General features: G+C 33.7%; 3 protein-coding genes across 8 annotated transcripts in view; 2 read left to right on the top strand and 1 right to left on the bottom strand.

Annotated features, from left to right (window-relative positions):
- Positions 1–16,761, bottom strand: part of LOC149477485 (myrosinase 1-like) — a 305,300-nt gene that overhangs the window by 165,192 nt on the left and 123,347 nt on the right. The window lies entirely within an intron of this gene.
- Positions 7,393–8,487, top strand: LOC149477493 (carbonyl reductase [NADPH] 1-like). Its single transcript, XM_089710660.1, has one exon. The coding sequence runs from the start codon at positions 7,448–7,450 to the stop codon at positions 8,318–8,320; it is 873 nt and encodes a 290-aa protein (XP_089566786.1). The 5' UTR covers positions 7,393–7,447; the 3' UTR covers positions 8,321–8,487.
- The window catches only part of LOC149477492 (snake venom 5'-nucleotidase), a 28,595-nt gene continuing 20,501 nt past the window's right edge, over positions 8,668–16,761 (top strand). The window contains exons 1-2 of one of the 5 annotated variants that reach the window (XM_089711067.1): positions 8,668–8,967; positions 10,226–10,368. In XM_089711067.1, the coding sequence (XP_089567193.1) occupies positions 10,243–10,368 (126 nt within the window). In that variant the 5' untranslated portion in view covers positions 8,668–8,967; positions 10,226–10,242. Of the gene's footprint in view, positions 8,968–9,049; positions 9,477–10,215; positions 10,369–16,761 lie in introns of those variants that run through there. The other 4 variants (XM_089711068.1, XM_089711066.1, XM_089711069.1 and 1 more) reach the window with 4 other exon arrangements.

Below are 16,761 nucleotides of genomic sequence, written 5' to 3'. Positions count from 1 at the left end.
AACGTTCAGCATGTTTGATATTTTGGAATGGTATCCGTCTTACGCATGGAATATAAGGGCTAAAAAAAAAACATCCGTCTTACGCTTTTTCGATCAGGCCACGTGTCCTGACGCGAGTTTAAGATTTTATACCCAACGCCGCTAAAGAAGTTTTCACTTCAAAAAAAAAAATCCGTCTTACGCTTTTTCGATCAGGCCTCGTGTCCTGACGCGAGTTTATTTAAGATTTTATACCCAACGCCGCTAAAGAAGTTTTCACTTCAAAAAATATATTCTTATATCTCAAGAGAGTAATAACCTTATAGATATTATTTTATTTTGCAAGAACAAAGATTCTGTGACTTCTTTTACTATGAAAAACTAGAATTAATAGATGAGATTTCCCATAATAAATACACATATCAATTATTATCTAGTTTTATAATTGATTCCAGTGCATTATGTACCAGTAATAATTATATACATGCGACAGGTCCGGTGACGTCCAATTATGTAACAAGTATTTAATAATCAAGTGGCTATTCATAAAGCCTGATTTAACAACCTTCGAATAAAAATCTCCTCGCCTCTAAAACCAGATACATTATTGCATCACATGCAAGGCTTAATAAAATACTTTGATCAATTCTATTTAAGGCCAATGTCACTATACCACGATTTAAAATCATTCGTATTGGCATGAAGCAATACTATGATATAACATCTTAATTGGTGGACTCGGAAGCGGAATTCCGAGGATTTTAATGTCCTTCGCTAAATTATGCTAATGAAAATTTGAAATGTAAATAAATATTGAATAAAAATGGCTTACTTTGACAATGCCTTGTGCAAGGTTAACTTGTACGTAATCATATAATAGGCAAGTTTGGAAGATGGTAGTATTGGAGCATCCCTTGGCCTTAGAGGGCATATAAAGGTCATCGATCCTGCAGATAATGTCTCTACGATTAGTCATATCTTTCTACGATGAGTATTAGAACAATATGGGTAGACGTCCAGTATTTGAAGCATTGGATACTCGTGCTATAAGTACTGTAGTATCTCAGCCAACTGGAGTTGGCTTTTTTTCTATCATGGCTGCTCACCGATAAATCATATTAGATATGTACCTAAGTATATTATTCGAAAGCATACACGATACTGTGTAAGAAATTTCCTCTTTAACAGTACCTAATTCTGATGATCAGAGAGTTAAACTAATTATGTTTAAACATAAGGTAATTTGATAATTAACATAATTATAACATTTAACGCATCTCCTCTTTCATCTTTGCCATAAGGAAATATAGATAAACCAGCGTTATCGTTAAAGCTAACGAGTTATCAAATTAATAGATTTTAATCACGTTTGCTTAGCCCGAATCCATTATGTCTTGCTGTGGGAATTATTAACATCTTGTTATGGTACGTAATAAATCTATACGAATATAATAAAGCTGAAGAGCTTGTTTTCTTGAACGCGCTAATCTACTAAACTACAGGTCCGATTTGAAAAATTTTATCAGTGTTACATAGCCTTTTTATTGAGGAAAGCTATATATTGTCACGCTAAAGCAATAAAAGCAGAGCATTGCGGGTAAATCATATATAACAGTATGCAAATATAATAACAGTTAGACGGAAAAACTTTTCTTCAGAAATAACTTGTCCTCATACAAACCTCGCTACTTATTACACACCCTTCAAGTTTTATGTTTATAACAAATAACGTAAGATTTATTTTCCAGTATGTTACAGTGTTCTTTGTATTCACACTTCACTCTTAATTATCTTAAAGAAAGTAACTGTTGTATAATATGCGTAGATATCATATATTGCTTTTAAAATATTGGATCAAATGCTGTAACTACATATTTAAAATATTAATATGCAGTTTTTTAAACTCTAAAAAGCGCCCATACAAAGAATTTACTTACCACCGGTTCCAAAAGTAGTTTCCATAGAGAAAATGGTATCGTTCTAATAATGGATGGTACCTTATTGCATAACGCGAACCTTCGCATTATTTCCCATAATCCTTGATGAGAACGCGATATGAATTACACATTTGTTGGTACGTGATTGCATATCTGTGGAAAATATAAATAAATATTATATAACTGTGGCTATTTCAATCGTATAGGTTGTATACTTAAGGAATACATAATAATAAATACGGATATTGAATTAATAAGTCTAATAGGGAAAATATTTGGACAGAAAAATTACATACTTTTCACAGATTATAACGAAAGACGCAATTAATTTTATTTAAATTGTAATTATTTTATAATTATTCTTTTGGAGAAGATAAAAAAGTATCAAAACACCGAAAATAGAAGAAATATATATTCCGTTAATCAAAATGAGTAAATAGGTAAAGGTACTTTCGTTAATTTAAAGTAATTTTCAGCTGATCTCTAGGTACAGAAAATCGCTATTCATACTCAAAAAATGTTTACCATAAGTTGATGATCTATATATTATAGAAAGTTCTACTCAATTTACTCTCAAAAATCCATTAAATTTCCACGCTTCATTATTCATAAGGAAAAATTGCTCCATCTACATTTCCGCCCTGGAACTACGTGATCCAACTTTCAATTTAATAATTACATTATAATAATATTCACAACACGTGGGTATAATCCTATTTACATGTTTAAATGATGAATAAATGGTAATAACAATTGTTATGGTAACATTTTGGCTTTATTTTTGTAAATAAAGTATAAACAAGACGAATTGTAAACAAATGGGTAACAGTAGTGCGTAGTAACTAGGTATGTACACATAGAATAAGTTCTCTACTATGCTATGTATTTATTTTGTATCAGTGGTAGCGCTATAAAGGTATCACAGATAATCTTATATATAAAATTCTCGTGTCACAATGTTAGTCTGCATACTCCTCCGAAACGGGTGGACCGATTCTCATGAAATTTTCTGTGCATATCGGGTAAGTCTGAGAATCGGCCAACATCTATTTTTCATATGTACCACGGGCGAAGCCGGGGCGGGCCGCTAGTCTTATATATAAATTCTCGTGTCACAATGTTAGTCTGCATACTCCTCCGAAACGGGTGGACCGATTCTCATGAAATTTTCTGTGCATATCGGGTAAGTCTGAGAATCGGCCAACATCTATTTTTCATATGTACCACGGGCGAAGCCGGGGCGGGCCGCTAGTCTTATATATAAATTCTCGTGTCACAATGTTAGTCTGCATACTCCTCCGAAACGGGTGGACCGATTCTCATGAAATTTTCTATGCATATCGGGTAAGTCTGAGAATCGGCCAACATCTATTTTTCATATGTACCACGGGCGAAGCCGGGGCGGACCGCTAGTAATATTATAATACTACTCACGTAGGTACTATCTATACTATTATAAAGCTGAAGAGTTTGTTTGTTTGAACGCGCTAATCTCAGGAACTAAGGGTAGATAGCCCATTCATCGAGGAAGGCTATATTATATCATCACGCTTTGGCCAACAGGAGCGGAGCCACGCGGGTGAAACCGCGGAGCGCAGCTAGTACTAGATATTATTCTAATGTAAGTTCGTCAATTATTGATAATTACAAAAGCTAAATTTTGAATTTGAAGTAACATTATGATAAATTATTCAAATTCAAATTTAAATGATTTATTGTGTTATTTCTACAGATTAGGTACCTACCACAAATAAATGACCACAGTTGGCAGATTGGCCCCATTTCATTAAAAAAATATTAGTTCGCATAGTACAATCAACATAAGCAAAAAATAGGTTATATCATGCTTTAATAATTATTGTGGCTCTGTGGTAGATAGGTATACTATATATTATGTATATTTATAAATAACTAGCAGTCCGCCCCGGCTTCGCCCGTGGTACATATTTACGTTTTCTCTACGTAAGAACCATCCTCGTACTTCAAGGAATATAATAAAAAAAAAATTATCGGAATCGGTTCAGCCGTTCTCGAGTTATGCGCTTACCAACACATTTTGCGATTCATTTTTATATATAAGATTTATGCCTGGGTTGAACCCGGATAAAGACAAAATTAGGTAAAATATAATAACCGTCTTGTATTTCAATAAATTATGGTTTCCAATAAAAGAATTTAAATAATAATTTTTAGTTTAAATATCGTAAGAAACAAAAAATTTCATTGAATATGTATAGGTGGTATAGGTATTATTAGTCTGTGGTATTACATGCATTTTCCCTCAATAAACATAATATTATGTACATAATAATATTATCCGTTCATTAAAATAAAAAAAAGATGATACGATAACAGCTCACGATGGATCAGTATTTCAGTTAATAAAATTTATCCAAATAAAAATATAGAGGTAATTGACCTCCGAAATAATTTAATGTTCATTGCACCAGAAATTATTATCAAGATGCGAAACTTCTTAATTTGAAATGTAAAAAACATAAAATTTGCAAATTGCAGACTTTCAAACTAATAATTATTTTATTATATAGAACATAATTAATTACTTACCCCATAATTAACGCATGTTCATGATAACTCAATTTTTTTTTTTTTAGAATTCGACAAATACCTTTTGACATTCAGCCAATGTCAAACAACTAGGAACGGAAGAGAATAGGTAATAAACATAAAACAATGATCTAAATAAAACATTGAACTCTACAGAGGAAAACATGAAAAAAACAGGTACCTACCTAAACTACATACGGTCTACGTTGGTAATAAATAGTGTCCGACCGAACTTTCGGTTTCGGTTTCGGTTTCGGCCGAGTTTCGGCCAAATATCAAGTTTCGGCCGCAGTTTCGGTTTCGGCCAAAATCGGCCGAAACTTTTGCCGAAACCGAAACTTATTTCGCAAGTTCAGTGAACTTAGTTCACACACGTTCACGCTCGCCTAACTTCGTTTTCCTCGGCAACGCTTTGACGGACGCTGTCAAAGCGTTGGTTGACCCACGCTGGTGGAAACAATTTTTGATTATCTATGTTGAGATTGGAACTGGGTGTAATTGTAATTAATAATTATTATTTTTATATAAGAGGTACCTAAAAGAGACTTATTATTCTTCTAAGTACAAATACCATTCCAAAGTATTAAAGACTCTTTAATAAAGAGAAAGATCTCAAAATACCAAAACTTAGTATTTAAATTTTAAAGTAACAGTAACAATTACTGATTTGATTTAGATGACTGATTTTACCGAGAACTTAATTTGAAAAAATAATAAAAATTAAATTTGTTATTATTAATATTTTAAAAATATTATTTTTTTATTTTATATTAAATAAATGATTACAACAAATTTAATATACTTACTGTGTTTTCCTTTCATGCCCTAATTAAGGCAAAATAATAGGTAAAATGCACCAAAGTTCAGTATTTTTAGAAATTTCATACTAGACCACGTGAGTTTCGGTTTCGGTTTCGGTTTCGGCCGAAACTGAAGCCTCGGCCGAACCACAGTATTACAATATTATTTCCTACAGTAAGGAATCGCCTTTGATGTCGCGCGATGCCGCCGCCAGCGTAGGTACTTACGCTGCCACACGAAAATACGCTAGGGTTGCAACAAATGGGAAATAAAACAATTTTGATTATTAATATTATGATGAAATCATTTATTCATATGTACATTCAAAATAATTGCGATTATTAAATCTGATGTAATTATTTGTTCATAAATATATAATTACAGATATTGCACTGCTAAATATTATTTACGTGGACACTTTATTTTTGGATGTTCTTAATTGTATATTATACCATTTAACTAAGTAATGCATTCGCATTGGGATGTACAATCTGATTAGAAAATAATGAGGACAACATATACATAGCTTTGATTTTAATTCAACAGATACAATTAATACAATCTTTCTGAAATATTGTTTCCTTCTGGGATTTCAATGTAGATTTACATCCGTAAACGGAACAGTTTTTGCGCGTCATAATAGAATATGTAAGTACCTATGTATAATAAAATTATTACACAAAAAATACGACTGCGTCATCCTTTCGCGATAGTTAATGCAAACTCAGCGTGATTGCATTAAGCGGCCCGCGTCGCCCGACCCCCCGCCAGTTCCCCTCCGTTTCTCTGCACAAGTACATTCGTCGCCATACTGTAGGATGGTAATACTGTGGCCGAACATTCAGTTTCGGTTTCGGTTTCGGCCTGGAAACCAGTTTCGGTCGGACACTAGTAATAAACGACTTAATTTACCGTAATAATATTGTAGGAACTTATAATAATTAGCCCGTGGCTTCGTGGCGTAAAGTGGTATCTAATATCTAATATTATCTAATACATATATCTAATCTAATATATATTATAAAGGCGAAAGTTTGTAAGGATGTATGGATGTATGGATGTTTGTTACTCTTTCACGTAAAAAATACTGAACCGATACAATGAAATTTAGCACACATATAGAGCCTAGAGTTTAACTTGGATTAACACATAGGATAGTTTTTATCCCGGAAATCCCACGGGAACGGGAACTATGCGGGTTTTCCTTTGCAAACGCGGGCGAAGCCGCGGGCGGAAGTCTAGTTACACAATAATTTTTCAGTGGTCTGTGATACTCCCTGCATTGCGCATTGCTTAGGTCGCCGTTATCATGTTGAATCTGCTATTGATTGAATGACTAGGCCGAACGTTGAAGCGTTACATTTGCCTTTGAAAGCGGATACATGGCGCGGCATTCTGTTGAATGATCGCACTCTAACTTTAGTTTTTAATGTAAATACGTTCCTACAAAGCTACGATATTATTAAGCTATTGCATAGCTTCTATCGCGGTCCATGAGCGCGGGGACCGAATCCAGAAATTCCGTAACGCAAAAAAACCTCACGCTCTCCACTCCGAGGGGCACGGATGACGGAGGTGTGGCTTGAAGGCATGCTATCAGCTATGCAATAGCTTTACCATACGTCTTTTTTTATTTTTTAATTAATCAATCAGAGATGAAAAAATAAAAGACGTTGCGAAGGATAACCAGTCGAGCTTCTCGCTTCATCATTTTGGATCACACAATATAATAATATCTACCCACTCAATTTTAAAATATTGAAATGTGTCAAAGTCGTGCATATTCGATTCATTATTTTAATGAAGTGCATTTTAAATAACGGAGTTTTGGATTGCATTGAAAGGAACCTAATAATTATGTGTGAATATAATTCAGCATACTTACATTATAATACTTGTAAAGAAGTAAATACAAAGTAATAGAAGTAAATACAAATTAAAAATAAGTAGTTAAGTACTTAGGTATATACTTTTAAATGAATTTATAAATATAAATACAGAATGCAGGGCAATGAAACAATTACAATAGCTTTGCAAGATATTGCATTTTTTATCATTTACAGAATCCGTTGACAGCGTGACGTAATCGCAACAGTAAATAAACACAACACATTGTGCTTCAGTGCACAACACGTCGCCATTGCAATCGAACGTAACAGCAGATGACAGGAAAAATGGCGGGAAAAGTTGCCGTTGTCACCGGAGCAAACAAAGGATTAGGTTTCGCCGTCGTTAAAGGATTATGCAAAAGGTTTAACGGTACGGTCTATTTAACCTCAAGGGACGAAACAAGAGGATTACAAGCGGTGAAAAAATTGAACGATTTAGGATTGACACCATCGTACCATCAACTCGACGTAAGTAGCAAAGCAAGTGCTAAAGTATTCTCCGAGTTTATCAAATCGAAACACGGTGCAATCGATGTTCTCGTGAACAATGCGGCAATCCTTGAATGGGAACAAGTTTACCCAGATTATGAGGCCGCCAAACGAAACATTGACATAAATTATCGCAGCCTATTGACAGTTGAAGAATTCTTATTCCCTCTGCTAAGAGATGGCGCTAGAGTCGTAAATGTTTCGAGTGCTTGCGGTCACTTATCCAATTTGAAAAACAAAAAGTGGTTGGACATATTGCAGCGAGAAGATTTAACTACAGAGCAAATAAACAATTTTGTTGACGAGTATTTAGAGAGTATAAGAAACGGAACGTTTAATAAAAACGATTTTGCGGATGAGGGAAAACATGCAGAACATCGTGTATCGAAAATAGCCCTTACTGCTCTTACTATGGTCCAACAGAGGAAGTATTGTAACGTTTCGATAAACGCAGTTCACCCGGGTCACGTAAAAACTGATATGGCGCAAGGCGGTGGTGAACTTGAACCAGATGAAGCAGCGGAAAGCATTTTATATTTAATTTTAGACGCATCGCCCAACCTAAAAGGCAGCTTTTTGTGGTACAATAAGAAATTAGTTGACTGGTTCGACGTTAACGGTGAATTTTATTACAAGCATGAGTGTGTGGTGAAGTAAGAAATATTTACTTTTAATTAAAATGTGCACGTTTGTTTAAAATATTTATATTGTATTTAAAAATAAAATCTCTATCAGCCATGTATTTTTAGTCCTGAGAAAACGGAGTTTTACGCTTGTATACATAAACTCATGAAATGGACGTCTTCAATTAAACCCCTAATAAAGAAAAAGTATTATAATATGCTTATTGTGTTCTTATGATTTACGTGTGTCTTTATCCAGTATAAGTCCATGTAGCCTATCTTTAAATTGACCTCCAATAAATTTAAATATTTTATGAATACTAAACTGGTAACCTTGTTAAGATGACTCTGAGTCGTAAATATATTATTATAATATTAATCGATAAAGTATCGGTAATTGATTATTTTCATAGTTCCTACGGCCTACCTAATTTAGCGTGAATTGGAACAGTGTTTTGACAACCGATCGAACTTGACATTAGTTTCGTACAGTTTGTTAAAGTGACAAATGACAGTTTCACCAAAATCTATTCCGTTTGTGGGTGTGCTATCCTATTGGAATTTAAAATAAATCGAGAAATCGAAGTTTATAAAATCGTTAGTACAATTTTAGTGACTGAATTTTTTAAAACAGTATAATTATAGATCGGCGCTTCTGCTAATTTTTCACCAACCTGTTAGGTAAGCGATAAATTAATTTAGTTTTATTAGATTTTAAAGTGCGACGAAAGGAATACGATGTTTAAAGAAATATTGCACATGTGAGCGATATGTCAATGTATCTGAGATCTGGTGTTTATTTATGCTATTTTATTATATGCATACAATTTATCGAATGTATTTGGGTGCCAAAATATATCGCCTCGACCCTGACCAATTCATTAACATTCTAAGAATGATTTTGCGCAGACTGATGAATTTCTAAAGTGTAGTGTCTGTTAGAAAGTGTTTTAGTGTGCTAAATTGTTTCACCTTGTGTACTATCTATTAATAACAAACATAAAAATGTGACTACTTCAGCTGGTGATCTGTTTTGTAATAGAAAAAAGTGTCCTTGACTCAGTGTATGCAATAACTGTGAATGTACTATTTATGAAATAATACAGAACATATTTTATAAAAATAGCAAGCATTTAAATATTCAAAATAATTGAATTAAATAGATAGAAAACAAATATATACTCTGGAAAGTAAGCCAATGAAAGAGTTATCAATTTTTACCATCTAAAGTATACGGCTTAGCAGCCATATATTATTATAATGGCACATAAAATTCTTCTATTATGGATAAAATGAATACATTAAATAAAAAAATTGACTGCTTCTAATTGCATAGTTAGAACTAAAAATAATAATCTTTGGATGCAAAGTCCACGGAATATATACAGTAATTTATAGAAGTGTATTATAAATTTCACGTTATCAATAAACAAAAAAATTCTATAACTATTAAATATGACAATGATTTTCATTTAAAAGCCAAATGTAAAGAGTGCATTCATAGCGTTGATTAATAAAATTAAGAAAATATGCAAACTATAACATATATGTATATTATTATACTATTTAAACATTATAATGGTGAAATGAAAAGTAAAAAAGACATACTTAAACTTCTACTTCATAAATCAAGTATTATATAATAAATTATGTATTTGAAATTAAACATAACGCATATACATATATTATACATACAATAAATCATAATAATTAGCAAATACTTCACTTCTAAATAAACAGTAGTTTAATTTATATCAATGTAGTAAAACTCCATCAAATCTAAGTATTATTACTACCTAAACATAATATAAACTATTTAAAACTGAATGAAACTCCCAAAATGAGTATACAAACTGTTCTAAAATTTAAATTTAAACTAAACTAAAGAATGTTTCTACACAAACCATAAACTAAAAAATAAGTAATACAATGGTTCTAGTGCGCTATATACATACAATGGCGTCGTTCGCGGCGCAAGCGGCGCTCCGGTCTCGATGGAGTTCACTGATAGAGTCGACCAGTGTGGATGTCCCCGGGGAAGTGACCGATGGTGTCCGATCGGTCGTCGGATGGCTGAAACAGGCACGGTTTTGTTGTATGCATGTTTCGCTTTGTAGGATGTTTGTGCAGCTACATGTTGTTTTACATATATTTAGAACTAGCTGTGCCCTGCGGTCTTACCCGCAGTGCTCCACTTCTGTTGGTCTTAGCATAGCCTATAGCCTTCCTCGATAAATGGGCTATTTAACACCGAAATAATTTTTCTAATCGAACCAGTAGTTCCTGAGATTAGAGTGTTCAAACAAACAAACTCTTCAGCTTTATAATATTAGTATAGATAAATAGGAAAGAGTGAACAGGTACCTTCTAGGGAACCGTGCTCCATCTTATGTCACATCTCAGCTTACCATCAGGGGAGATTGTGGTCAAGCGCTTCCCTATCATACAATAAAAATATAAAAAAAAACCTTCTATGTACGGTAAACTATTTATTTAGTCATATAGTCATCAGTATGGTCAATATTATCTTGTTTACAGTTTTTAATTTATGGTACAGATTATATTCTTTACAGTATAGTATATAATGCATTATTAATTATTAACAATTTAAAAACAATATTATAAAATGACTTTATAAAAATACAATGACCACAGCTTGAACTATAATAACACCTTAGGTATTGATTATGTTGTTGACATTTGGAATGATTGCAAAACTAATATAAGTAGGAAATTTGATAAAAAAATTGTACCTGATAGAATTTAAACTAAATTGGCAAATCGTCAATTCTTAAAAAAAAATATTATATTCAAAAATATATATCTCACTAGCTGCGCCCGCAGACATATAGTTCTGCCATATTGTCCATAATATTGTACGTTTTGACTCTCCATAAAGACCTTCCTTGCGCCCTATAAAAAATGTTTAAAATGTAATAGCTGAATAGGCTAAGCCGTTCTCGACTCGTTCGCTTAGCAACAGATTTGGCGATTAATTTTTATTTATATACTTAGACAAGTAAGATAGATATGTATAATTATTCAACACTAGCGGTCCGCCCCGGCTTCGCCCGTGGTACATATTTCGCAATAAAAGGTAGCCTATGTTCTTTCTCAGGGTCTAAAGATTATCTGTGCCAAATTTCATCAAAATCGGTCCAGTAGTTTATGCGTGAAAACCATACATACATACAAACCTTTCCTCTTTATAATATTAGTATAGATATAGATACGCATGGACAGCATTCACAGCACAATAGTATTTATTGTAATATAACATTAAATACTAAATGGCATGATTATATTAGCACCTCTTTACACATTCTTTTATATACTTATTATTATACAGGGTGTCCCGTAAGTAGTGGACCAACGGGTTATGGGGAGTAGAGGGACTTATTATCTAACAAAAATACTAAAATTTATTGTCCTAAACCATAAAGTTTTTGATTTATGCTTTATTTTCAAAATTTGATAAAAATATCATCCACGTAAGCTTAATATGAACTTTTACCATTTCTGTTTTTATTTTATTCTTATTTTTTTGTTTAAGGTTGTTAAAAATACATAAGTCTTCCTAATTAAAATGATACTCATGCATAATTAACAACAACAACAAAATTAGACCAAAAAATAGGTAAAATTTTACGTTTTAAAAATTTACGGACTGAAGTTTGAACAAAGCTGGTGTAAAAAAAATGTATAGTGACCCTGTGAAACTTTATTTTAAAAACTTCTACATCTCATACAAATTACAAAAAGGTATAATTGTGTGGTATAAAGTATTTAAAAAAATGTTAAATTGGCGTACAACATTCAAATTAGAAATTATCAGGTAGTCAACTCAATAAGTTATTCCGAGAATTATTGCCTTTATGGGCGCGCGCTGGAATTCTTTTGTATTGTTTCTGGCCAATAATAGACGATACTTGAACCCACTATTATTTTCTTTGACTTTCAACTATTTCAGTGACTGGCTTATAGCTCGGAAGTACACGCGTGTTTAGCTTGAATCCGTCATTACGATATTATTCTTTGTTGAAGTGCGCTTGAATTGGACACTGATTTTACTTGTGATTTGGATGTTGTTCGACTTTGGTTTTTTGAAGGAAAATTCCTAATACATACACTCCATGTGAATATGCAGAAAAATGTTTTTTATTTATGGACTCAGTGATGGAAATGCTCGACAAGCAGCACGTGTTTATCGTGAGCGTTATCCCAATCGGGATTGCTATCCTGATAACCGATTTTTTCTCAGAGTAAATAACGCATACCATTAAGGTCGTATTCCTGGAATTGGAAATCGAATAGGAAGACCTAGATCAGTCGATGATCGTCTAATATTGACAGAAGTAGAAGAAGATCCTTCAACTAGTACTCGCCGTATTGCTAGACGCTCTGGTGTACCAAGTAGTACAGTGCATCGCATATTGAAGAGAAGTGATTTGCACCCGTATCATGTACGAGTGAGCAAGCATTAATACCAGGTGATTATCAACGACGAATTAATTTTTGTCGAGAGATGCTTGATGCTTGGATCAAATTTTTTTTAACTCAATAATTTTTTTAACATTTCTGCATATTCACGTGGAGTGTATGAATTAGGCAATTTCCTTCAAAAAACTAAATTCGAACAATACCCAAATCACAAGCAAAATCAGTGTCCAATTCAAGCGTACTTCAACAAATAATAATATCGTAATGACGGGATCAAGTTAAACACGCGTGTAGTTCCGAGCTATAACTTATAAGCAAGTCACTGAAATAGTTGAAAGTCAAAGAAAATAATAGGGGGTTTAAGTATCGTCTATGATTGGCCAGAAACAATACAAAAGAATTCCAGCGCGCGCCCATAAAGGCAATAATTCTCGGAATAACTTAATGAGGTGACTACCTGATAATTTCTAATTTGAATGTTTTACGCCAATTTAACATTTTTTTTAAATACTTTATACCACACAATTATACCTTTTTGTAATTTGTATGAGATGTAGAAGTTTTTAAAATAAAGTTTCACAGGGTCACCATAAATTTTTTTTACACCAGCTTTGTTCAAACTTCAGTCCGTAAATTTTTAAAACGTAATATTTTACCTATTTTTTGGTCTAATTTTGTTGTTGTTGTTAATTATGCATGAGTATCATTTTAATTAGGAAGACTTATGTATTCTTTACAACCTTGAACAAAAAAATAAGAATAAAATAAAAACAGAAATGGTAAAAGTTCATATTAAGCTTACGTGGATGATAATTTTATCAAATTTTGAAAATAAAGCATAAATCAAAAACTTTATGGTTTAGGACAATAAATTTTAGTATTTTTGTTAGATAATAAGTCCCTCTACTCCCCATAACCCGTTGGTCCACTAGTTCCACTACTTACGGGACACCCTGTATAGATCTATCTACACATACTTTAAATCTATTTATTTTAGCATTTATGTAGTGTAAATATTATTCTAATAATTTCTCAGGTAGTTATGTCTTTATAAAAAATATTTTATTTTGAGATTAGCTTGTTACAACAATATCATTGGATATTTATTATTTACTATAATATTTTTTTCATAAAAAATATTATATTTTGTGATAGAATTACAAAGGATAATAATATAAATTGAAATTTATTGAGTGTGTCTGTCAATTAGGCGACATGATTCATAATGAACAGAATAAAAAAAAAGTAATTGAGAACCTTTTTTTGAAGTCGGTTGAAAATATCAATAACTCTGCAACGGGAATTGAACCCAGTACCTTATTCAAAAGGTTAAAAAGAAAACCCACTACCAAGTTTAAGTACTCTACACAAAGTAGATACTCCAGATTACCTCAAGGGGACCTTTGAGACGAGATGCCATTAATTATCTCTGAAAGTTTATGTAAATAATAATTTATGTACATAAATCTGACGGAACTAAAATAAACTCATCGTTATTAAGTGGAAAAAATGGTTGTCTGTAAAGTCGGTTTACTGTCGATAGTTGAACGTGACAAAGTCCGTTTCTGCTTCTTTGTCGCTCGTTCCGCGCTCTCGCTTGCACTTCAAGCCTATGTGCAGGTCCACACTGCGAGCCTAGCGCGGTTGTGACGGCGGGCGCGAAATATCAAACGTATGAAACGCGCCTTTGCGTCCACATTGAAATGACTATGGCGGAAGCCTAGTGCGACGGTAATGAGCGAGCCAGCGCGCGTTGTTTTCAAACTCTCCTATCCGCGCGTTCTGGCCACACTACGGGCCTAGTCAGCAAGCGACCCAATGCGCGGACGGCGGGGGTATCAAACCAGTTCGGTCTTGTGACTTGTCGCTCGACTTCTTATATTATATCCTTTATTGTTTTTCGTAAAATAGCGGTAAATACTTAATTGTTGAAGTGAAACTTCTTTATTTATAAGTGCGATTCAATCTAAAACACTTATATACACCACAGTAATTTTGTAGGGTATAATCTCAATTCTTCATATAAGATTCACCCGTTATTCCTCTGTTTTATTTATTTCGTGTACAACTTCTATAATGATCTCATCTCAAAATCGGACTGTCCAGTAAAAATAGCAAATCGTCCAAAGTTTGCAACACCCGAAAAACGTCGAACCGCTACTTGAGCTCGCGCGTCGGTGTGGCCACCGCGAGCGCCCGCTCGTCGCGCCCGCCTAGGCCGCCGCCACCGCGCATTCAGTGTGGACGCACACTAAGGAACGCCTCAGAGCGAGGTAACGCCGCATGAGTCATGTTTTTTCGTGCGTGCAGCCGGCGCTATCGAATTATAAGACGTTGTCACGTCAAAAACGTGGACGTCCCTCTCTTTCCTTTTTGAGGACAGCAACACATCCACTTTCTATTGGAGTGGCTTAATATGGGCGGCGTGTATCGCTTAACACCAGGCGACGCGTCTGCTCGTTTCCTATCCTATAGCATTATAAAAAAATGTAAGCACAAAAGGCAATTTTCGAGTGATATTCTATGTATAGCCGAATGATAAAAACTACAGACACTACCCGGACCCGTAGCTCTGTTTAGTTTACGATAGCTTTTTGAAACTTTATTCCCTGCTCGACGATTTTTACGAATTTTGAAACACACATTTCAGTATTTCTATAATTAATTGGTTATGTCTCAGCGGTATATGATTAATGGAATCTTATCGCATTTTTTTATTGATCTCTTGAGCTTGGAACGGGACAGGGACAGGAAAATCACCCAAGAAGTACAAGGACTGTTATTTTGTTGCCGAATTAAGAAACTGCTTAAACACATGAATGGTTCCCATTCTATACTGGTATACTCTATAGTCTATACAATTTACAACATACCTAATTGTTATTACCCATTGTGTAACAGGCTCAGTTTGGCAAGGCACCTAAACGGAACCTCTTGTCTATGAATAAAATTTACGTACCTTGTTATCTTTATTTATGAATTCATACATGTTTTTTTTGTCACATTGGATTGCGTATCTGCGGCTACCTCGCATACTTTTTTAAGCTGTATACATAATAAATATGAGATGGATCACAATAGTTCAACCCCAAACTATTAATGATTCAGATCCCAGAACACTATACTCTCTACTGAATTACTGATTCAGATTAACAATAGGCACGTCTCATTTGGAATAGGATTTCTAACAATTCATAAACGACCAAATTAATAGCGATATAATAAAAAAATAACTATTTACAAATATCAATGAATCATAAAATATCGATATTCATGAGAATATCACCAAAATCAATGAATGACTAAACTACACCTAGCTACTAGTTATTATTCCTCCACCTCTTTTTGGAGGATGGAACAAATCTAGATAAACAAACCAGATAACCATATTAGCAGATTAGAATATTACCATAATGTAGAAGGTATAGCGTGTAATAACCGAAATCGATATGATAAACATCTCACCTTTAGCATGGTCCTACCCCCGTACCATCCCTTAGAGCAGTATTACTTCCAGATTGGAAAAAGGATAGAGTTATATAGATCGACTAGCGCCATTTCTTTCCCACACTGGAAATAAAGCTGTTAAAAGACATCATGCATAGTTGCAGGTACATGCACAGATACATGCAGGTAACTGGGCATAGATACTCCAAAACAGATACCATACCAACTGATAAGAATGCAGTGAACCGACAATACTGTCCAGTATCTATTTCCGTAACAATTACCTTGACATTGAACGGGAAATCAAATCGACCTTGCGACCTTATTGTTATGTTATACAATGGATGTGGGGCGAAAGTTTCACCGGGGGTTAAGTGTGTAATAAACCCTTTGAGGTACTAGTACTTTGTGGTAGCAGCTTTAGTCGCTGCCAATAAGAGCCTACACGAAAGGTCGTGGTTTTATCTTTATTAGTTACCGAATAAACTGTTATATAATAACACGCCATTATAGTTGTACCGCTCAGGTGTTTGGGAAGTTTAGAGTTGGATTCTATAAAAATATAACTAGTTAATTAAAACATTTTAC

The sequence above is a fragment of the Colias philodice genome, chromosome 25 (genome assembly GCF_061535455.1).
Source record: "Colias philodice isolate Cphi_HAF_F1 chromosome 25, ilColPhil1 Martin Lab GWU primary, whole genome shotgun sequence".
Taxonomy (NCBI): Eukaryota; Metazoa; Arthropoda; class Insecta; order Lepidoptera; family Pieridae; genus Colias; species Colias philodice.
The sequence above is the reverse complement of the archived record's forward strand: the minus strand, read 5'-3'. Positions and strand labels throughout refer to the sequence as shown.